Source organism: Fundulus heteroclitus, unplaced genomic scaffold (assembly GCF_011125445.2).
Source record: "Fundulus heteroclitus isolate FHET01 unplaced genomic scaffold, MU-UCD_Fhet_4.1 scaffold_44, whole genome shotgun sequence".
In the NCBI taxonomy this organism is placed as follows: domain Eukaryota; kingdom Metazoa; phylum Chordata; class Actinopteri; order Cyprinodontiformes; family Fundulidae; genus Fundulus; species Fundulus heteroclitus.
The window spans coordinates 1,104,145-1,126,529 of record NW_023396857.1 but is presented as its reverse complement, the minus strand read 5'-3'; the positions used below and the strand labels follow the sequence as shown (position 1 = coordinate 1,126,529).

The window sequence follows — 22,385 nt, the reverse complement described above, 5'->3', positions numbered from 1 at the left end:
ACGCCCCGTTGCTGATGCTGCCCTGAGCAACTGCCCACACGGCTGTCGTCCAACACCAAGATTGGGTGCAGCATTGAAAATCATTTTGTGTTTAATCATAAAAATCATGGCGGAGACAATAGTCTTCGTTTTACACCGTGCACCTGTGCCTATGGGAGTGGGCGGAGCTAAACCAGGGATAGGTTGGTGTTCTAAGGCGTCTCAAGGCTCGTTTTCTATATTGAATAAAATAAACATCTGCATTATCTCTAGTTGTTTTTAAAAACTCAGCATCACAGCACATAATTATCACCATCACTGTTTTAGCCCCTAATGTTGGCGGCTGGGGGTGCAACGTTGTGGGCAGTGTTGAGGCGGGAGGAGTTAGTTTCCAAGAGGTGGAGACACGACACTGAGCTTTTTTAAACTGAATAAAAAGTTTCCTGATTTATTCTGAGCTTAGTGCTACCAACATAAAGGTTAGCACTGATAAGATGGGCGTGTTTAGACAGGAGTGACTGTCAGTCAGAGATCTGGGTTTTACACCAAGTCTTTGTCGGGAGTCCCTTATTTTGTCTTCAGACAGAAGTTATCAAGATTCATTCAGCATTTCACCCAAAAAGCAACAATTCTGCCTCCTTTTTCTGCTGTGGGTGATTGCTGTGGGCGTGGCTGTCATACATGAGGGCGGGGTTATCAGTCAGGGGGAGGAGGCTTCACCTGGCTGCTGGCTGTGGTGAGTGTGTCCTCAGAGGGAGATCACCACTGAGCTGCAGTCTGTCTGCCATGGCCTGTCTGATGGCCGCCTGGTCCGTGCACAACCCCACTGTGACCAACTCCATCATCATGGTGAGTTTTAAACAGCCACACACGCGTAGCATGAGCTGCAGACATGTTAGACATCCTGCAGGGGAGGCAGACAAAGCTTTAGTCCTGCAGACACCGAGCTGGTCATTCTAAGTTTCTCATGCTGATGGATTTCTGTTGCTCAGGTCCTCAGACAGGCGGAGACAGAATCTGATGTTTTTTTAGTGTAAATGCAAGTAATTAATGAAAATCAGCACATAATCCCTCATATGAACAGTTGCTTCAGTGTGGGAGAAAAGGAGAGGCTGAGCATGCTCAGTGGGTCTCGGGAACAGGTAAATCCACTCCCAGGACAGGGGTCCACTGTCCACAGCATTGGCGTCCACTGGGGACAGCATGAATATTACATTTTACAACATAGAGAAACCCACTGAGAGCTGGAACCTGGACTGGACCAATGACAGCTTTATGTAGGTCCTTCAGCAGAAAAGGTTCTGGTTCTGAGTCGTAACTTCTGGTCTCATATCAGCTCACACGTCTCTGATTTCTCTGTCCTGCGTTTGTTTAAACTAGCATAACCTCAGAGGTAATTCTGGTTTAAAATATAAAGCCAACCACTAGAGGCAGCGTCGAGGACGTGTCCGTATTTTAAATCTTTTTAAAATAAACTTCCTCAATATGTACCGAATCAGCTGCTAGTTTTCACGTTAATATCAAACAACTCAAACATCTTTATTTAGCCCCCTGGTGTAATCAGCCGGTAACAGTCAGCGGCAGCAGGGGTTGGCTTTAAAGGCGAGAAGTTAAAGTCCATTTTTGGCTTTAAATAATCCTTTCCAACAATATTATATGAAACCTACAGAGCTGTATGGACTCCAGGCTGATTGGTTGCCCAGGTGTACCTGTGATGTCCAGGTTCTCAGGTGTGTGGAGCGTTCGGTTCTGCTGATTCACAAGCAGCAGTCAGCGTGAACTCTTGTGTCCGACAGTGACCTCTGGGCCAGATTAATGTCTCAAAGCGCCCCACATAAACAGGAGCTCTGCTGAGCAGCTGCCAGCTAATCTGAGCGCGCTCACTGCTCTTCTCCAGCACCAACATGTCCTCGCTAACAGAAAATCTGCACCAACTTCACCGTCATGAAGTAATGACGTCAAAGAAGCCAAAGTCGAAAGAAAAACTGTGAAGGCGTTAAAACTGTTAGAACGAGGTCTTTCCGGGTCTGAACACATTAACCAGATACCGTCTCACCTCCAGAACACCAACGGGCCCCCGGACCTGATGCTTGACCCCCGGACGGTGTGCGTCTGTTTGGAGGAGGCGGTCAGCAGGAATCCGGCGGGAACCCAACAGACGCCGCTGCTGCAGAAGCACCAGAAGAAGGTGGACGGACCCATAAAGAAGGTGGACAACAGCCTGACGGAGGCCCAGAGGTTCTCCTCATTACCACGGAGGCCAGCGGTCAACATCGCGTTCAAAGATGTCTCCTACTCAATCAGAGAGGGACCCTGGTGGAGGAAAAAGGGTAAGGAAACTCACCTGAGGGGGGTCGTACCTGGCCGATGGAACAGCAAAGATGAGGCCTTCAGCTGTAGATGCTGACTTCCTGCAGCAGAAACAACACATTTTCTTTATTAATTAAGTGATTAATGATTTATGCTGTTTGTCTAAATAAATAAACGGATAAAACCAGTTTAAACGACAGAGTCTGGGTGGAACCTGAGCTTTCACCTCGCTCAGGTAAACCCTGCAGGCATCTCTGCTCGGGACAGGAAACCAACCTGAAGCCTTCAGCCAGGATCTACCTGAAGCATTTTCATGTCGGAGTCTGGACTGGCAGAACCCGTTTGGGTCGCCTCGTTACGTTTCAGCCTAACCGTGCTGGGAACCGTCGGACACGATGTTCTGGGCGGGTTTTAGCGCAGAATAATTCACTTTGGGCGGTTGGATGAAGCATGAGGAGACAATCTGTGGACGACAGACCCGCAGCCGTCTGATGACAAACATCAGAACAGCAAGTAACCCAAGAGAGAAACTAGAGTCCGGTCACAAGTGGAACCAGGTGGAACCAAGTGGAACACAATAATGGATTGGTTGGAACGAGTTGCCATAATTCAGATCAAATTTTATCTCTGTTATCTGAACCAACAAACAACTGGACCAACATAAAGAAGGACATTGGGTTGGCGCAGGAAGAACGACCCGCCTACGGAGGCCTCGCTCCTCGCTGCGGCTGACCCGGGTTAGAGTCCAGCCTCAGGTCCGGTACTGCATGTCTTCTCCAGTTCCTGTCCGCCTACTTTGTAAAAACGTAAAAACCCAGAAAAAGAACACCAAGCACAATCTCTATCGTCATTATGTGACCATAATAACATTTTGGTGAGAAATCAGCCCAGAAATTTGACCTGATGGTCAAATATGGAACATTATGGTTCTGATTTCTTAACTCTTCAACAAACCTCATTATGTCCCACCTCCTCAGATCCAAATCAGACTTTATTCTGAACACAGAACCACTTTAGATGTTTTTAAATCTCAGTAAGAACAACCGTCCCTGTTTTAAGCACTAAAACACCAAGAAACTGAGCACAGCTTTACTCTGCCTGTCGATTCTGGCCGGACCCGATCCCTGGCAGAACTCTGGACCCACACTGACACCCTGTTCTGCTTAGTTTCTGGATGCTGGAAACGCAGAAAAAAATTAGTTTTTTCCAGCTCAAAGTTCTGGAAAGCATCAGAATGTTTGGAAGTTCAACAGTTTTCATGAGAAGCAGTGAAGTTTGGTTCTGTGGACCCGAGGACCTGGACTCTGTCAGGGGACAGATTACCGTTACAGAAGCAGGTTTATTCATCGTTCTGAAGCCGGGTCTCACCAGGAACCTTGTCTTCATCTTCTAAAGGTCCAAATCAGAACAGAAACCTGAGCGGATCGGGTCCAGAGAGTTCTGTGAGTGGTTCTGGACCAGGTACAACCAGCAGAGAGCCACTCATGATTAATCTGGTTCTGCTGGACGGTTCTTCCTGTTAAAAGGGAGTTGTTCCTTTCCACTGTCACCCTATGCTTGTAAACAGGGACTACAAAATGAACTGATCGGTTCTGGATCAGGAACAGGGTCAAACTGGGCTCTATGTAACTGATCTGATTACCTGGACAGTCCTTTTGAAATCTTATGACCTGCTGCGGACTATATGCACTTTTAGCTTCTCATGGAGGCCGTCGGCTCATCCAGGTATTTGAACATCGATTCACGGATCTGTTTTCAGAGTCGCATTAACGCTCCATCTGAGCTGAGAAAGGACGGACAACCCGGAGGAGATGAAGACGCTGCGAGCAGCAGTTTGTTGTCGCACCGGTCCGACTCTGTCTGTGTTCCTGCTGGATTACCAGGATTTAATCTGCTAATCTCACTCAGTGTCTCCGTCTGGAAATAGCTGCAGGTCAGATTAAGGAGCTCTGAGAGGAACTTCTCTGTGATGAAGGAAAACCGGTCCTGAGTCTGCAGAGGCCCAGAAACCGCTCCCAGACTGGCGGATGTTAATCTCAGCCTCTGACTGCCATTCATTTAGTCTCCTGATTATTAGGAAGCACCATAAGAGCCGTGACTGTAAAACTCAGACGGTAACAGAAACGCCCGGATCACGTTTCAGCTCTTTGGACCGAGACAAAGGCGGCGCTGCAGGGACAGAGAGTCCTGATCTGTGGCGCGATACGCCGGCGTTTAAACCAGCAACTTCAGTCACATTTCAGATGCTGCTGTTTTGTTTCAGGATAATAAGAGACCTGCTGGAAAATAAGATTTCTATGAGTTATATCATCACTGCTGTTTCATCCCACGGAGGATTCTGGATCATTTTATGTTAACGGTTTTTATTTTTAAATTAAATTAAATTTTCTTTATATTGCGGCAAATCATGAGACACATCATCTCAAGGCTCTTTCTAAAGTCAGACTCCATCAGATCCTCCAGGTTGGTGAGAAAGTTTCCTCTCTAAGGAAACCCAGCAGGTTGCATCAAGTCTCTCCAAGCAGCATTCACTCCTCCTGAAAGAGCGTAGAGCCACAGTGGACAGTCGTCTGCATTGTTGATGGCTTTGCAGCAATCCCTCATACTGAGCATGCATGAAGCGACAGTGGAGAGGAAAACTCCCCTTTAACAGGGAGGAGAACCTCCAGCAGAACCAGAACCAGGCTCAGTGTGAACGCTCATCTGCCTCCACCCACTGGGGCTTAGAGAAGACAGAGCAGAGACACAGAAAGCACAGAAGCTCACATTGACCCAGGAGTACTTTCTATGTTAGAGAAGACAGAGCAGAGACACAGAAAGCTCAGAAGCTCACATTGACCCAGGAGTACTTTCTATGTTAGAGAAGACAGAGCAGAGACACAGAAAGCACAGAAGCTCACATTGACCCAGGAGTACTTTCTATGTTAGATGGTAATAGAGGATGATCTGCCTCCCCTGATGATGTCACAGCTAACAGAACGCCAGACCAGGTGTACCTTCTATGAAGAGAAAAATGACAGAGAACAAAAAGTTAAAAGCTGAAATAACAACAAACAATGCAGATTGGAGAGCAGTAGGAGAACTCAGCAGAGAGAGAGAAATAGACCCTGATGTCCTCCAGCAGCCTAAGCCTATAGCAGCATAACTATAGAGGTAGCTCAGGGTAACATGAGCCACTCTGACTATAAGCTTTGTCAGCTTGACAGCGTTGTTTTTTTTTGGAGGCGAGATGTTTACCTCAGATGAGTTGGAAAGAAAACCTTCATGTTCTACTAAAGTTAACAGTTCTGTCTTTGACGTTTTTTGGAGCCTGGGTGGAGGAAAGATTTCTGATTACTGGTGAAGAGGTCTCTGAGGAAGTTAAGCATCGCTGTAGAAAGGCTCTGGTTGGCCAGCTCTACCTTGCCTTTCTCAGGATCATGGATGTGGTTTTGGTTGACTTGGTTTTCCTTTGGATTGGTAGATTGGGATGGAGGTCAACCTGAAATTAGTAAAGCCGGGCACTAAAGATGAGTGCCTGTCCGAGATGTCTCTGATTCAGGAGGAACAGCTTCTTACTGCAGAGAGCAGGTTCAGAGGTGTCTGGTTCCTTTATTAGAAGATGTTTTGTCCCCAAGTAAGAAGCTTTGGGGAAGACCTGGGACCCTCCTGGGGGGTTGAAGAGAGACAGATGAGGATCTCTAATGAGAAAATTCACTCCTGATCTTAAACCAAAATCCCTCTAACTGCTGTCTGCAGCAAGATGGACTCCGAGTGTCAGAGCCAGGAGTACTTTCTATGTTAGAGAAGACAGAGCAGAGCCACAGAAAGCACAGAAGCTCACATTGACCCAGGCATTTTAAAGGGAATAGAACTTTAAAAACTTTAAAAAGCTTTTTGCTTTTTACAGCAAAAAGCAGTTAATTTTCCACAATCTTATAGAAATAATTTGACAATTAGCGATCTCTTCTTTTTTATCCTTATGTAATGGAAGCAGAAATCTGCTCTATTGTCCCTCAGTGGAGAAATTCTGGTGGACCAGCAGCAAAGTGAGAGGCAGATTCACACAAAGGTAAAAATAAAAGGTAAAGGTAAAAAAAAAAACATAAGAAAACCTTTTGTACACTAATTAGTTGTTAAAAAAGATGCATTCCCAAAAAAATTAAGAGTAGTTGCTTCATGTATGGGAATTTTTTGCATAAAAACAACAACAGACTATTTACAGGACTGTGAAAACAACAGGAACAGCAGAGATGTGAACACTTGTTCTGGTCGAGGTGTCCTGGAACTTTTAGACGTGTCGCTGGATCAACACACCTGAAACAGACGGCTGAATGATCTCCTCAGTTCTCCAGAGTAACGCTGATGGTCTAATTATCAGACTCTGGTGTGTTGAAGCAGAAAGACATAAAGCTGCAGGACCACCAGACCTCAAGGACTGGAGGTCAGGACTCTAAAGCCCAACAGCTGCTGGGAGGAAGGATCTGCGATCACGCTGCTTAATGCATCCAGGATGCAACAGTCTGTCTGTCTGGCATTTGAGTCGGTGATTTAAATATTATCCTTATGTAGAGGCCTGGAAAGATGGAAGTCCTGCTGGAAGCGATCATGATCCACAAAAAGCTCCAGGCAGGTGCGTCTCTGGAGGATCTGGTGAACCCAAAGGAGCCGACGCTGTCGTTCAGTTTTCCACAGTAAACAAACGTGAAGTGTGACTTGCTTGATGAAATCCAGGTCCGCCATGTTGAGTTGGAGGATCAGTTCTCCAGATGTGCTTCACCGTGTTATCAGAACATGGGCTGATAACACGGTGAAGCAAGCGAGGTCATCGTTTATGAACGCGAAGAGTCAAACGACCAACGGAAAATCTGCCCGGATCGCGTTTGGTGTGAACGAACCATAAAGCTTCTGATTAGTGCTAAATGAGCTGGGATTTAAATTTTTTATAAAGTTGCTTTAGCTCAAAGGAACTTTAAAACACCGTCCTGATGCACGCTGAGCAGCTGTGGAGACGACACCCAGAGCTGTTTCTAAAACTCATGAAGTTAGAGAGGCTGGTCATCTGCTGGGTCAGTGTTCATGAAAAGTTTTATACACCTCTGACTGATTAACTGCATTTCTACGCGTGTTATTGTGGCGCAGATTAACTCGTACACAGTTAGAGGCCACAGACTTAGAAATTATACACAGTTAACACACGCAAGTCTTTTCTAAGTTTTAGACACCAGCGTTTTAATGAAATGTGATAGAAACATGTTTTTTCCCTTCTGGAGCTGATTGAGGTTCAGCTTACGGACCGGTTCGGGTTCTGAGAGGAAAACGTTCTGAGAGGAAAACGTTCTGAGAGGAAAACGTTCTGAGAGGAAAACGTTTGGTGCACCAGTGGAACCAGTCGGTCTGTTGTAGGTTCGCTTCCTTAATGAGCCGCCACAGACAGGTTTTCCTTTGTTGTGGGAAATAATGATGCCTGATCCCTGAGTTAGTTATTAAATAGAAGGAAAAGAGTGGAGAGGCAGCAGAGCACCTTATCTGACTCCGCTCTGGCCGCCTCCCCTCTGCAGCTGCTGACAGAGCAGTTTTCAGGAGCTGGGTCAGAGGTCATGGGCCTTTTCAGAACCTTAATAAGAGAATCTTCCATCAGCACCTTAAATGTCTGCAGCAACATTTACGTTAGTAGGATTACAGCAATGCCCCCTTGAAAACGTCTCGGTTTGGTCGTGAAATGTTAACAGCTCCTAGCTCCTGTCTCCTATCTCCTATCTCCTAGCTCCTATGTCCTGCTCCCTGACCTTTCAGCAGAACTCCGCCAGGGAGGAAAGGAGCTTCAGCTGCTGATCTGATTCCAGCCTTTAACTCTGACATCATTAGTGACGGAAACATGGAGGATGGAGTCAGATCCGGGCCTACAGCTTTCAGAAAATTTACTTATCATGTCACGCAAAGGATTGTGGGATTCCTTATGGCTCTTTAGCACCAGTGGCGGACATCGCAAGGTTCCTATGCTGAAGCAGTTGCAGGAGGAAGCATTCTGGCTGCCTTTCCTATCTCCTTCCTTCCTGACGGCGCTTATTATGGCAGAAGCTGAAGCTCTCCACTTTGGCTAAAGAATCCTGACCCATTGGACCTTTTGGGATGCAGTCTTGGTCTTGACTCCGTCACACATTAGGTGGTCTTTACTGCAACCCGACCACGTTATACAATGAAGCGCAAATCTGTTTCTACATTTTTTGTTGTAGTTTGTAATGAATACCAAAATTTATGGTAAACAAAAACCTAAAATAAGAGAAGATTTCATTTAGGAAGAAAATGTATCTTAGATTACGCGATTAATCAAAGACTGTGACAGACTGGCGACCTGTCCAATGACAGCTGGAAAAAATTAAATCAACCCTGATCTACTTGTCTGCAAGCCTAATCTGACTCACTGTCAGGTGATTTGGTGACTGCCTGATGACACTACAACTCAACCAGATGTGTCGGCTCCCCAGATAATTTCTGTTAAGCACCAAACATGTGTGTCCAGAGGGGTTTCTGTCCCTGACTGTAGTTCAGAGTCCAGATCAACCGGGTCTTAAACCTGAATGGTTCATTTGGTCAGATATGAACCCTGCTGGGGTTTGGCACCGAGGAGCGGCGACCTCTGCAGAATCGTGGTTAGCATCAGCCGCTCCCTGAGAGCCGTGGTGGCTGGAGGTGAACTGGGTTTATTTAAATGTTCCTCTGGTTATCTTTTAAAGTTAAAGTCAGAGCAGAACCTTAAAGTGTAAAGATGTTAGGCTGTTGAATCTGCTGAGATGTGGACCGGCTTTGGTTTCCTACATGTGAAAGCAGCTCCTCTGAGAAAATGACCGATCCAGCAGCAGCGGTTCTGTTGGGCAGTGAGTTTGTGAGTGAAGCTTCTTCAGAGGAGATAACCGGCAGCAGAATCGTTTCTTGTTGTTTTGGGTTCTGAGTTTCTGAGGAACCTCGACCCGCTCCGGTTCTCTCGCTGCTGCCGGTTTTGTTCTCTGGCTCTGGAACAAAGGAAAGGAGCACAGATCAGATTTCTGTGGAAGCGGCAGTTTCCTCTTTGTTTCTGTTCAGGTTAAACTTTCTGTGTTCAGTGGGAACATTCCTCATCTGCTCAGGGGTGAACAGCGCCTGAAACAGGCTGTTCCGCATCTCCTCTGGTTCTGATCCGTACGTTTCTAACTTCTCTCTGATCAGCTCAAACTTTAGACTCCTCTTGGTTCTGGAGGTTAGAGCTTGACGAGACCTCAGCCGGATCAGGTCAGGGTCCGTGTCCGACCCAAACCCAGCTTCACCTGTAGCGATGAAGACGCTGCTCCGGTCTTTGGTGGTGCTGATTGTGGATCACGATGGCTTCCTGGACACGTCCCCAGAACTCCATCTGGCATAACATTATGACCACTGAGAGCGAATAACGCTGCCTACATCTGTTGGTGGGTTGGATGTTTTAGCCTACGAGTGACCATTTAGTGGAAAGCACAAGAACCTGAGCAGGTCTGAAGTGGACCGAGCTGAAATGATTATGGAGAACAAGCAGGTCCGGTCCTTGGAGACCCCACCGTCCAGCTAGCAGGACGTAGAGGACCTGCTGCTTGGTGCCAGATACCAGTGACACCTGGAGGGTCCGGTAGAGTTCATGTCATTGGTGTGGACACAGTGACAGGCAGGTGGTCATAATGTTATGTCTGATCCGTGGAAGCCTGAGAACTCCATGGATCATGAAGGAGAAGATCAGGACCTGTACTGCAGGTTGCAGCAGCAGCGCCGCTGCAGAGGGTTACTGTCGGTCAGTGGGATTTAATCCAGTTCCCAGATTAAACAAGATAATCTCGTTAAGGAGAGGTCAGACTCCCTCAGCAGATAAACTGCAGAGGTTACTGAAGAGCATCTTCATCGTTGTTCTTTTCAGGTGTTTGGAGGCAGATTGATCCCAGATCCAGCGTTTCCTCTTCTTCGCCAGTTCAACGTGTTTTCCCACCGTCTGGGTGAGAGATGCATGAAGAAGAAACGTTCCTGACGGCAGCCGCTGGACTTTCCTGCATTAAAGCTGCCTTTCCAGAACAGGAGATGGGTTCTCCTGTTCTGGAGCGGGTTCTGGGTTCTGGTGCGACCCTGGACTACCACAGAGCCTGGCTGCAGGGCCTAGTTACAGGTTCTATACTAAGAACATCTGGAGAACTGATCCTCCTGGTCCAGGTTCTGTCTGGGAGAAGGTCCGTCCCAGCAGCCTCTGAACCATCTTAGCTTCTGGTTTCTTCTGTCCACAGGGAAGCTTGTTAAGGGAACTCTGTGGACCAAGGTTCTCTAAGGTAATTGTGCTCGCTGTGGTTCTATCAGCTGCTGATGAACGAGGGTTCTGGATGCAGAGAGGTCTGATGGAGTTCCTCCTGGTTCCTGGTTCCTGGTTCCTGACGTTCTGCTCTCCTTCTCTGCGGATTGTAGGTTTTAATAGTTTTTGTGATTTTCTCCCAGTTGGTGTGAAACTGGACGTCCTGGGAGACGTTCCTGATTACTTCTTTAGACCCCCCCCCCCCCCCCCCCCGCTTCAGACAGCACCAGGTGTTTCAGTCCTAAATGTTCTCCTGGACAACCTTTAAAGAACGTGATGGTTCTGGTTCTGATAGAACTCAAAGCCAAAAGCCATTTCTCTTTGTTTCTATGAACTGTTAGAACCTTTTTTGATCGAAGTTCAGAACCAGAACGTTTCCTCCTCTTCAGTCTGAGCTCAGCCAGCGGAGTTCGTGGGAATCTGTGCCGATGAAACCAGGCAGACAGAAAGCGGGTCTGAAACCAGAGCCGTGGTCCGAAGCACAAAGAGCGGCTCTGGGTGCAGCTGGGAACCTGCGGACTCATTGTTCCCGTCTCGTTTCAGGTTACAAGACTCTGCTCAGAGGGATCTCTGGGAAATTCACCAGCGGGGACCTGGTGGCCATCATGGGGCCCTCAGGAGCTGGGAAGTCCACGCTCATGAATATCCTGGCGGGGTACAGGTGAGCTGGAGGCTTCATGGTGTTCTTGGTTTTCCAATGCAGACGGAAACATGTAAGAAATCCACCGAGTCCCTCATCTTCACACAGGGAGACGGGGATGAAGGGCGAGATCCTGATCAACGGCCAACCCAGAGACCTGCGCTCCTTCCGGAAGGTTTCCTGCTACATCATGCAGGACGACATGCTGCTGCCACACCTCACCGTGCAGGAGGCCATGATGGTAGGTCCACCCACAGCCATGCTCCCCATCCCGGATCAGACGGCCCTGAAAATCCTGCACAGCCAGTTTTCCTCTAAATGTTTCAGGTGGAAAAACAACCAAAGTTAAGTTATGATTCCCTGCCAGCGGTCCCAACGAACGGGTCCCCAGTCCATCACTCAGCAGTATACAGACAATCAGGCACTCACCAAAACACGTCTCAACATTCATGCTTTTGGACTGACTATCTGTGTAAATGCATAAAGAGAAAAAATGGAAAAAATTGATATATGCATCCAGTGCCTTGCTCCAGAGCACTGCCCCACGGCGTAGACCCCCAAACCCTCAGTTCCTCTGCAAACGCCTGAGGGCTTCAGGGCAAACGTCTAAATTATGGCCGACATCAGTCCATCACCTCATAACGACCTCTGAAACGGACCAATCAGAGCCAGCGGAGGTGTTGGTTTGGCGGCTCCTTAATTCCTGTTTCATAGGAAGCAGAAGAAAACAATTTTTATTCGTTTGTTTGCTGAAAAGCGTCTCAGCAGGAATAAAAGAGGAACAAATCGGTCAGTTAGGGATAAAACTGCCAGACTTTCCATTTGAGTGAAAAATATTTAAATTAACCCAGAAACACAATAAATCACCAAACATGAAACAGTTTATAGTTTTCAAACAATCTCGTCAACTTTTAGCCAAAATTACAGACAAGAACAGCTGCAGCCAACGAAGAAGTTGCTTTTCTTGCAGATCAGCTGTGATGGACACGTCAGCTGTTCTGTTTAGTTTGTGGAAATCTTCACACTTTAGAGCAAAACGTGTGAGATTCAACCTAAACCTGAGCCGCAGGGCGAATGTTTGACCCCACGGCTTTGATTGTTCGGCTTTTAAAGGCAGATCCAGGACCAGATCTAATGCAGCTGAGCATAACTTCCCCACGCTGTATCCCCATGACGGTACCCAGGAAGTGGGGAACGGAGTAACCACAACTACAGAAAATGGTGAAAAAGCTGGATGATCAAGTTGATCTGAAAGTCAACCAAACACAAAACCCACTTCATGGTCTCAGTCACATATTTTCAGACCAGGATTCAATAGTGGGTCATAGTGGACTGCAGGCTGTACATTAAAAAATACCAGACCAGATGGCGCTGTGGAGCTCTATGTTCACAATTATCAGTAGGACATGATCGTTCTATATAAAGCAATATTGTAAAAAAGACAGATTCCCTTACCATAAAATTCTGTTATAAACATCTGTGTCTATATATCAAAGTCTGCCAATAAACTAACAGCTCAGCAGATTAAATCCTCCTGAGGCGCCTTAATTTTGGGGCCGACCAACGTTTGTTTAAATAATGAACATCTGAAATCGCAGTGAGCATGCCCAGTACGCTCTCAGTAGACATAGTGGGGAACAAATCCTACGGCCCCAAGATCGGATCGTCCAATCAGAACGCTGGAAATGCAGATGTTGCGTTTACGTTCTGCTGGATAGTGTGAGACCATCTAGACAAGGCACATTTATCTGTATAAAACATTTCAGTACAAGGACAATGCAAAGTGCTTCACGTGATTAAAACATTAGAAAATAAAACCAGAATAAAAGCATGTAAAAAAAAAACAGTTGCAATAAAATGTAGGAAACTAAACAAAATAAAACATTAAAAACGGAAACTAAAAGCAAATATTAATCTAGTGTTGGTTGTCCTTGCTGGATCATTGAAGGATCGATGTGAATCCTTTCTGTTCAATAAATGAATAATGTGAGTGAGCCTGTATTTGTAATTTTATGTATAAAAATATAATTACATTTAGCTTATATAAAATGGATTTCCTAGTCTGTTGGTTTATGCCAATTTATCCGTTTAATGTAAACTTGATCAAAATCAGATTTTATGCATCACAAAAAAAATAAATAGTTGCTGCTAGTTGGTGTTGAGTTTTTGTGCACCGCTTAACTTATCGTGCCAAAGAAGGCGCCGGTACTCACGTGTCTAAAAACAAAAGAACATGTCTGGTCTCAGGGACTGTCTCTGCATCATGCCCCCCCCCCCCGCCCCGCTCTGTAGATTTATAACCGGCCTCTCCGGTCCAGTGCAGGTCCAGGTGCTGCAGCGGTAAAATCTGTGTGTTTCTGCAGGTCTCGGCCAACCTGAAGCTGCAGGAGAAGGAGGAGGCTCGGAGGGAGATGGTAGGCTTTGGCTCCATGCAGGTTCCACGCTCCCACTCTGGAATCTGTCTGACACGCAGCTCTGCTTCTGTTCTCGGCTCCGTCAGGTCCAGGAGATCCTTACAGCTCTGGGTCTGCTGGACTGTGCAAGAACCAGAACGTCCCACCTGTCGGGGGGTCAGAGGAAGAGGCTAGCCATCGCCCTGGAGCTCGTCAACAATCCTCCGGTCATGTTCTTCGATGAACCCACCAGGTGGGAAGACTTCTGCTGTCTGCTGGGTTCCTCAGATCACTTTATTGACCCGTTTTCTGCTTCTTCTTTAAAACTTTTATGCAAATGTTATTTTCCTGACTGGACTGGGTTCTGGTTTTCCCAGTTAGTTCAGTCCAGATTGTCCAGATTCAGACTGTCTTTCTGAGAAAACACTGACCTTCGTTCCCGGTTCTGTTTGGGTTCCAGTGGTTTGGACAGTTCGTCCTGTTTCCAAGTCGTCTCTCTTCTCAAAGCTCTGGCTCGAGGAGGACGGACCGTCATCTGCACCATCCACCAACCCAGCGCCAAACTCTTTGAGCTTTTTGACAAGGTGGGGCCAGGAGAGCAAACCTGCTGACTCAATACGTTGATGACATTTAGCTGCAGACACTTCCTTCCCCTCTGGACCCAATATCCCCCCCTAGACCAGTCTCAGAACCAGCTACACGCTTTGGCTCCACAATCTGAAACCCTTTCCAGTTTATTCAATTCAGTTCAATTAAATTTTATTTATTTTGCACAAGTTCACATCACACATCATCTCAAGGCTCTTTCCAAGTCAGATTCCATCAAATCATTGCATAAAAGCTCCTCACTACCTCATTATTTGTGATTCGTGAAGGACGGACTAATCCATGTAACTTGGCTTGATATCACTCAAAGGAGGGATATCAAAGCCCTCGGACTATGATATAAACTTTTTTATCTTTTATCATTTTATCTTTTACACGCTCTAATGTGAAAAAAAATGCTGTACATGTTTATTGTCTATTGTTTGTTGTGTGGTCTCAAAGCCGGACTATGTCCTGAAAGGAATTTCACCGCAGTAACACGCTGTGACAATAAAGAATCTTGAACAGCCTACCGTTAGAAATCTAGAACCCAAACAGACCCACCATGCCTGAACTGTGTCTGTGTGTTTCAGCTCTATGTGCTGAGCCAGGGTCAGTGCATCTACAGAGGAAAAGTGTCCAGTCTGGTTCCGTACCTGCAGGTCCTCGGACTGAACTGTCCCACCTACCACAACCCAGCTGACTTCAGTAAGAACACCAACACAGTATGAATCCCACACCAAGACCCGTTCTTGATTTAGAGTTAGCCTGAGAACTCTGGTTTTTAGAAGTGGTTCTGACAGAATCTTCAGTATCCGTGTGTATTAGACTGCAGGAAGCATGATCTCAGTTTGTAGCTGAGGAAAAAGACTCCATAAACAGTGTCTGGTCTCTGTAGACCAGATCAGCTCTGAAAGAGTCTGGTATACCTTCAGATACTTCAGTTCAATTACTTTATTTCTTTAGCACCAACTCACAACACACATCATCTCAAGGCTCTTTCCAAAGTCAGACTCCATCAGATCCTCCAGGTTGGTGAGAAAGTTTCCTCTCTAAGGAAACCCAGCAGGTTGCATCAAGTCTCTCCAAGCAGCATTCACTCCTCCTGAAAGAGCGTAGAGCCACAGTGGACAGTCGTCTGCATTGTTGATGGCTTTGCAGCAATCCCTCATACTGAGCATGCATGAAGCGACAGTGGAGAGGAAAACTCCCCTTTAACAGGGAGGAGAACCTCCAGCAGAACCAGAACCATGCTCAGTGTGAATGCTCATCTGCCTCCACCCACTGGGGCTTAGAGAAGACAGAGCAGACACAGAAAGCTCAGAAGCTCACATTGACCCAGGAGTACTTTCTATGTTAGAGAAGACAGAGCAGAGACACAGAAAGCACAGAAGCTCACATTGACCCAGGAGTACTTTCTATGTTAGAGAAGACAGAGCAGAGACACAGAAAGCACAGAAGCTCACATTGACCCAGGAGTACTTTCTATGGTAGAGAAGACAGAGCAGAGGCACAGAAAGCACAGAAGCTCACATTGACCCAGGAGTACTTTCTATGTTAGATGGTAATAGAGATCTGCCTCCCCTGATGATGTCACAGCTAACAGAACGCCAGACCAGGTATACCTTCTATGAAGAGAAAAATGACAGAGAACAAAAAGTTAAAAGCTGAAATAACAACAAACAATGCAGATTGAAGTGCAGTAGGAGAACTCAGCAGAGTGAGATAAATAGACCCTGATGTCCTCCAGCAGCCTAAGCCTATAGCAGCATAACTATAGAGGTAGCTCAGGGTAACATGAGCCACTCTGACTAGAAGCTTTGTCAGCTTGACAGCGTTGTTTCCTTTGGAGGCGAGATGTTTACCTCAGATGAGTTGGAAGGAAAACCTTCATGTTCTTCCAAAGTTAACAGTTTTGTCTTTGCTGATTACTGGTGTAGAGGTCTCTGAGGAAGTTAAGCATCGCTGTAGAAAGGCTCTGGTTGGCCAGCTCTACCTTGCCTTTCTCAGGATCATGGATGTGGTTTTGGTTGACTTGGTTATCCTTTGGATTGGTAGATTGGGATGGAGGTCAACCTGAAATTAGTAATGCCGGGCACTAAAGATAAGTGCCTGTCGGAGATGTCTCCGATTCAGGAGGCACAGCTTCTTACTGCAGAGAGCAGGTTCAGAGGTGTCTGGTTCCTTTGTTAGAAGATGTTTTGTCCCCAAGTAAGAAGCTTCGGGGAAGACCTGGGACCCTCCTGGGGGGTTGAAGAGAGACAGATGAGGATCTCTAATGAGAAAATTCACTCCTGATCTTAAACCAAAATCCCTCTAACTGCTGTCTGCAGCAAGATGGACTCTGAGCGTCAGAGCCATAAAAAAGGGAAGTTAATAGAATCCCATCCATCCATTTTCCCCAATAGGTACACCATTCTCACTCACACCTAAGTAGAATTTAGAGACGCCAATTAACCTAACAGTCATGTTTTTGGACTGTGGGAGGAAGCCGGAGTACCCCGGAGAGAACCCACGCATGCACAGGGAGAACATGCAGAAAGACCCAGGGTAGGATTTGAACCCAGGACCTTTTTGCTGCATGGCAACAGCGCTACCCACTGCTCCACTGTGCAGTCCGGTTGATAGAATTATTATGTACAAATTTATTTGTCCATAATTTTTTTGCAGTTAACAGAAAACAGGTTAAAAAAAAGTTACAGTTAAGTTTGTTGTGTTTTGAAAGTCATACCGTTATTTGGAAAGTCTTACTTCCTGAAAATGGCTGATAGCTACAGAAACGTAATGGAAGGAAAGAGAAGCACAGATTACTAGTTTTTTGACAAGCTGTGTTTAAAGGAAATTACATGTAGAAAGAGAAACATTTGTATTTTTTTACTAATGACTGCTTTTCTGGCATTTTTCTAGATAAAGATATTAGTTAAATCCACAGTTTGCACGCTTCCTTTACTTTTGCTTCAAGAATGACAGATACTGGATCTGCTGCCATAACACTGACCAATCACAGCTTCTCCACAGCCTGATCCAAAACATCCAGCTGCACCTTTAAAGTGACGCTCCAGGGATGTTGGAACAGGAAGTCTCCAAAGCCAACCGTCTTCTCAGCCGCTGCGTCCTGCCGACGTCTGTCCTTCATCGCTCTCATCTGTCTGTCTCCTCCACAGTTATGGAGGTGGCGTCCGGGGAGTACGGGGACCAGATGGTGAGACTGGTGAAGGCGGTTCAGGACAGGAAGTCTGAGGAGGACCATCAGACGGAGCTGAACGGAGACACCAGCCTCCACCCGCTGCTGTGGCAGGAGGTAGAGAACAGCCGTGAAACAGATCTCTGTCAGCGGAGAGCGGGAATAACCCGACTCGGTACGCTGCGATGGTCCTCACAGCTGAACGTTTCTGCTCTGCTCAGGAGAGTTCTTCATCTGAAGGCTGCCACAGCTTCTCAGCCAGCTGCAAGACCCAGTTCTGCATCCTGTTCAGGAGGACGTTCCTCAGCATCCTCAGAGACTCGGTGAGGAATCCCCAAAGATCCACACCCCCTGTTAAAGTGCAGCTTTTTTTTTTTAAATTAGACCATTTCATAGGTTTAAACATTTTCCACATATAACATTCATCCGTGACACGTCAAAGAAAAAACAACAAACCTGTTAGATTAAAATGAAAAAGCTGCAATGACTCGGTTGCACATCCTGGTTCTTAGTTAAGGTCATTCTTTTTGTTGCTGAAAAGGCAAGTTTATTGGTAAAGCACATTTCAGTAAAAAGTCAATTAAAATGTTGTCTTGTTACTGAAATGTGATATAAAATTTGAAAAATTACATTTATCCTCGTCTTCAGCTTCGGTCACCTGCAGGTTTGGGGTCAAAGTTCATCCGTTCATGATTTCCTCCATGGAAACTCGTGCGACACGCAAAGAAAACAACAAACACAACTAACCCTACCCACTGCTCCAAGTCCAAACACAGGGAAGAACAGGAGACTGTCGTTAGATGTAGAACACGACCAGTTCGTAGAATTTGTGTTGGACCGGTCTCCTTCTCCTGACTGGTACCTTTGTTCAGTGAGATCCTCTGACCCGCTAACCTTTACATCCTTTGACTCAGGGGTTCCCAAACTTCTCAGCCCACTACCTCCAGAATACACCGCCAACCCCCTTTTGGTGGAGTGAGGGGTTATTATTCTTTCCTTTCTGGAAATTACAAGAGTAATTTTCAGCAATTTCCCTCTGGGATTATTAAAGTAGGTCTGATTCTGATTCTGTCTGAGTACAGTCATAAAATTGCAAGAATAAAGTATTAAATTTATGAGAACGCTTACAAAAACATCACCGTTTTCCCCCTGAATTAAAACAAACATCTTTTAAAGTTATACTTTGGTTTCCATTTCACAAATAAGGAAATATTAAATATTTCTTAGCAAATAAGCATTAAAATATTATTCGCTGGACTTTCAAAATGATAGTGTGACTTTATTCTTATAATATAACAACTTTTTTCTCATGATTTTCTTTGTTCTTGTACACTTAAGATTATGAATTTATTCTCGTAATTTCCAAAAAGAACATTTATATTTTGGCCATTGCAGATTAAAGAAAATTAATTATTTGCCATGGACGAGTACATTTTCCCAAAAAGTCAGGAATTATGAGATTAATTTCACTTATTTTTTTCTGAAGGCAAAAAGTCATAAATGTTTGGGAAACATCTTTTTTCACGACTAAAGGCATAGATTTGCTATATTAAAACAAGTGTATCTGGAACATTGTAAAGTCAGAAATGTTAATTCGTTCAGGATAAACGTCACACCCTGTGAGGAAAATAGTAATTTATCCTGGTTTTAGTTTTATTCATCCTAAATATGATTTTAACTGGCCTTTAACAGCGTCTGTGTGCAATTAAAATCTATCCAACAGCAGCTGGTTTACATGAAACTGCAGCAGATTTTCAGTAACCTCTTCTTTCTCCTGTCTGCAACGCTGCGGTCGGCTGAGCAGGTGCTGACCCACCTCAGGATCTCCTCTCACATCGGCATCGGCGTTCTGATCGGTCTCCTGTACCTGGGCATCGGCAACGAGGCCAAGAAGGTCCTGAGTAACTCGGGCTTCCTCTTCTTCTCCATGCTGTTCCTCATGTTCGCCGCCCTCATGCCCACGGTGCTCACATGTGAGTCCTCTCAGAGACGCTCCTGGTTCCTCCGTGCAGCACCGAGTGGTTCTGTCCTTCATCTTTCTGTCTTCTGTGCTCAGTTCCTCTGGAGCTGGGCGTCTTCCTGAGGGAACACCTGAACTACTGGTACAGCCTGAAGGCGTACTACCTGGCTAAGACCATGGCTGACCTCCCCTTCCAGGTAACGCCCGGACAGACGGCAGCAGACGCTGTTTTCAGATAGTTTGGTTCCACCACGATATGTTTAACAAGAAAACATCTTCAGTGCAGCTGCAGCCTGGAAACCAAACATGAAGATGTTTCGTTCTTCCAATCCTATTAGCAGGCTGGAATAGTCTAGCGTATTAAAGAGCCAGAGCCTGATTTGGATCTTTGAGGACAGCCATGATGGAGTAAAAGACGACGGCGCTGAAAATGCTGCATTGCACCTGAACTGTGCAGCGTTTCCTGTCAGAAACACAACAGCAGGGCCCTCTGAAGTCAGAATTGGCTCCAAGCAGCCCTGACTTCAGCATCCAACATGGCTGCCGTGCGTCTGAAACATGGCGGCGGTCACGCGTACACAGAACTGCACCGCCGTGTTCTGGTAGAACATGTTCAGTGTCTGAGCTCTGTACTATTCCTGAAACGTGCAGCTGAAGCTTTGCTCCGTGCTCCAGGTGGTCTTCCCCGTGGTGTACTGCAGCATCGTCTACTGGATGACGGCGCAGCCTGCGGACGCCGGCCGGTTCTTCCTCTTCCTGTCTCTGGGGGTCCTCACATCTCTGGTGGCTCAGAGCCTGGGTTTGCTGATCGGAGCCGCCTCCACCTCGCTGCAGGTCGCTCCTCAGCCCTCGCCTGTGCGCCGTCTGCTGCTTTTCCGTTAAGACCCGACTCAGGTGTGTTTGCTCCTTGCAGGTGGCGACCTTTGTGGGTCCGGTGACGGCGATCCCGGTGCTGCTGTTCTCAGGGTTCTTTGTCAGCTTTGACACCATCCCCTGGTACCTGCAGTGGATGTCCTACATCTCCTACGTCAGGTGGGGGCGCTGAAAACACCTGGGTGTGGCATGAGGCTGCTGGTGCTGGTCCTGACTGTTGGTTCCTGCCGTTGGGTTTCAGGTACGGCTTCGAGGGCGCCATCTTGTCCATCTACGGTCTGGACCGGGCGGATCTTCACTGCGACGAGGACGAAACGTGTCACTTCCAGAAGTCCGACGCCATCCTGAAGGAGCTGGACATGGTGGAGGCCAAACTCTACCTGGACTTCATCGTCCTCGCCATCTTCTTCTTCTCTCTGAGGATCATCGCCTACTTCGTCCTGCGCTACAAGATCAGGTCTGAGAGGTAGACCAGGACCAGAACCAGGACGGGGACCCGACCAGTGCGTCTGCATCTGGACTCCGATGAGGAGACGCTGTAGTCTGGTTGAAGTCCAGCAGGGACCGGAGCTGGTCTCCTGGTCTCTGGAGGTTTTTCTGTGCCACAGTCTGAACTTCTCAGGATAAAGGCCTCACCGGGCCTCTCTGGGCAGGTTTCTGACACGAGATTCTGATCCAGAGGTTTTCAGGACCACGAGGACTTCTCTGCAACGGTAGTGAATCATTTCTAGGTTTGTGAACGGAGACGTGTGGACTCGCTCAGAAATAAACCCGTCTCATGTCCCGAGTTCTGGCTTCAGTGTTTGCTTCTCGGTCTTCATCCTGAAGCGCTTTGTTCGCATCCGTTTAAAGCTTTGCTGAGCAGTCATTCAGTGGTTTGGATTGAAATGTGTTCTGGATGTGTCCAGATCAGAATCCACAGCAAACAGTCTGACAGTTTGTTCTGATCAGTCTCAATGAGAACCTGAAGCGTCCACAGAGAACCAAACTGGGTCTAGGGAGGAGCGGCGGGTCTCCTTGTCTGTGAAGGTTGAAGAAAACACTTATTTATCATCAGTCCGTCCATCTGTGTGAACGTCCTCCTGTAGAGCTTTCAGGTAAAATCTTCTCAACCAGATCCCAAAGGTTAAAGTTTGAGGTTTTCTGCTCGGTTTCAGACTTACCCTGGGATGGAAACTGAAAGTCTGCTCACTTCAGAAGCTGGAAACTTTTCCAAACACGCACATTTAAAACCCATCAGGAAAAGAGAAGCTGATTTTATAAACACGCAGGAATCACCTGAAGTTCGCCTGTTTCTTTTCACCTACCATCGATTTGAGCTGCAATGTGTCCCTCTGACCAGCAGGTGGAGATGTTCAGCCTCAGAAGACAAAACTCCTGACATGAGGGGTGATTTTACGCCCCCCGGTGGCTGAGGGCTGTCAGTGCAGGTCCATTTCATTTAAACATTTAAAATGAGATGTTTCTTTTATTTCACTATGATCTACAAACTGATGACCAGTAATCAAGGATTCATCTGTGAGGAAGATCAACAAACCACAGAACTGCTGACAATGACTGAAACTGTTTATTTTCTTATTTCCTCTTTGTATCCATGGATTTTATGCAAGCAGAGGAACCAGCAGAGAATGTCTGGTTATTTCTCCTAAAACAAATTTCAAGCTGTGTTATAAACCATATTACAGCCATCCATCCAGGTTCAGAGGCTTTCTCCTGATGGTGGGAGCTGAGCAGGGCCTGGTTATGCGCTTTATATATATTTATATTTAGGAAGTCAAGGTTCTGAAAGAATTTTAATCACTGTTGGGATTCATGAAATTAGCTTTTCGGTTTTCTCCATCTCTTGTTTGGCTCTTTGTTCTCACAAATTCAGCTTTTCATCCAAAATTGTTCAAAAAATATATAAGAAATAAACACATCCAGACTAAAAATCCAGTTCAGTTCAGCACTTTTATTACTTGGTTAAATTTAAGCACTTTAGCTTTAGTGTGTGTGTGTGTGTGTGTGTGTGTGTGTGTGTGTGTGTGTGTGTATGTATGTATGTATGTATGTATGTATGTATGTATGTATATGTGTGTGTGTGTGTGTGTGTGTATATACATATATATATATATAGATAGGTAGATAAATATATATATATATAT

The 22,385-nt window shown here is 46.2% G+C and overlaps 1 protein-coding gene across 1 annotated transcript; it reads left to right on the top strand.

Annotated features, from left to right (window-relative positions):
- The first annotated feature begins 704 nt into the window (after positions 1 to 704).
- Positions 705 to 21,028, top strand: abcg1 (ATP-binding cassette, sub-family G (WHITE), member 1). Its single transcript, XM_012858052.3, has 15 exons — positions 705 to 828; positions 2,042 to 2,309; positions 11,150 to 11,267; positions 11,355 to 11,487; positions 13,610 to 13,660; positions 13,747 to 13,892; positions 14,100 to 14,223; positions 14,818 to 14,932; positions 17,389 to 17,525; positions 17,630 to 17,731; positions 19,213 to 19,381; positions 19,465 to 19,565; positions 20,044 to 20,202; positions 20,282 to 20,400; positions 20,483 to 21,028. The coding sequence occupies exons 1-15, from the start codon at positions 766 to 768 to the stop codon at positions 20,709 to 20,711; spliced, it is 2,034 nt and encodes a 677-aa protein (XP_012713506.2). The 5' UTR covers positions 705 to 765; the 3' UTR covers positions 20,712 to 21,028.
- The last annotated feature ends 1,357 nt before the right edge of the window (positions 21,029 to 22,385 follow it).

Bases quoted from the DNA above. Each gene is read 5' to 3' on its own strand.
- abcg1 (XM_012858052.3), top strand. From the start codon at position 766: ATGGCCTGTCTGATGGCCGCCTGGTCCGTGCACAACCCCACTGTGACC. The intron at 20,203-20,281 runs GTCGCTCCTCAG...TGCTCCTTGCAG, and splicing joins CCGCCTCCACCTCGCTGCAG to GTGGCGACCTTTGTGGGTCC. The intron at 20,401-20,482 runs GTGGGGGCGCTG...GTTGGGTTTCAG, and splicing joins TCCTACATCTCCTACGTCAG to GTACGGCTTCGAGGGCGCCA.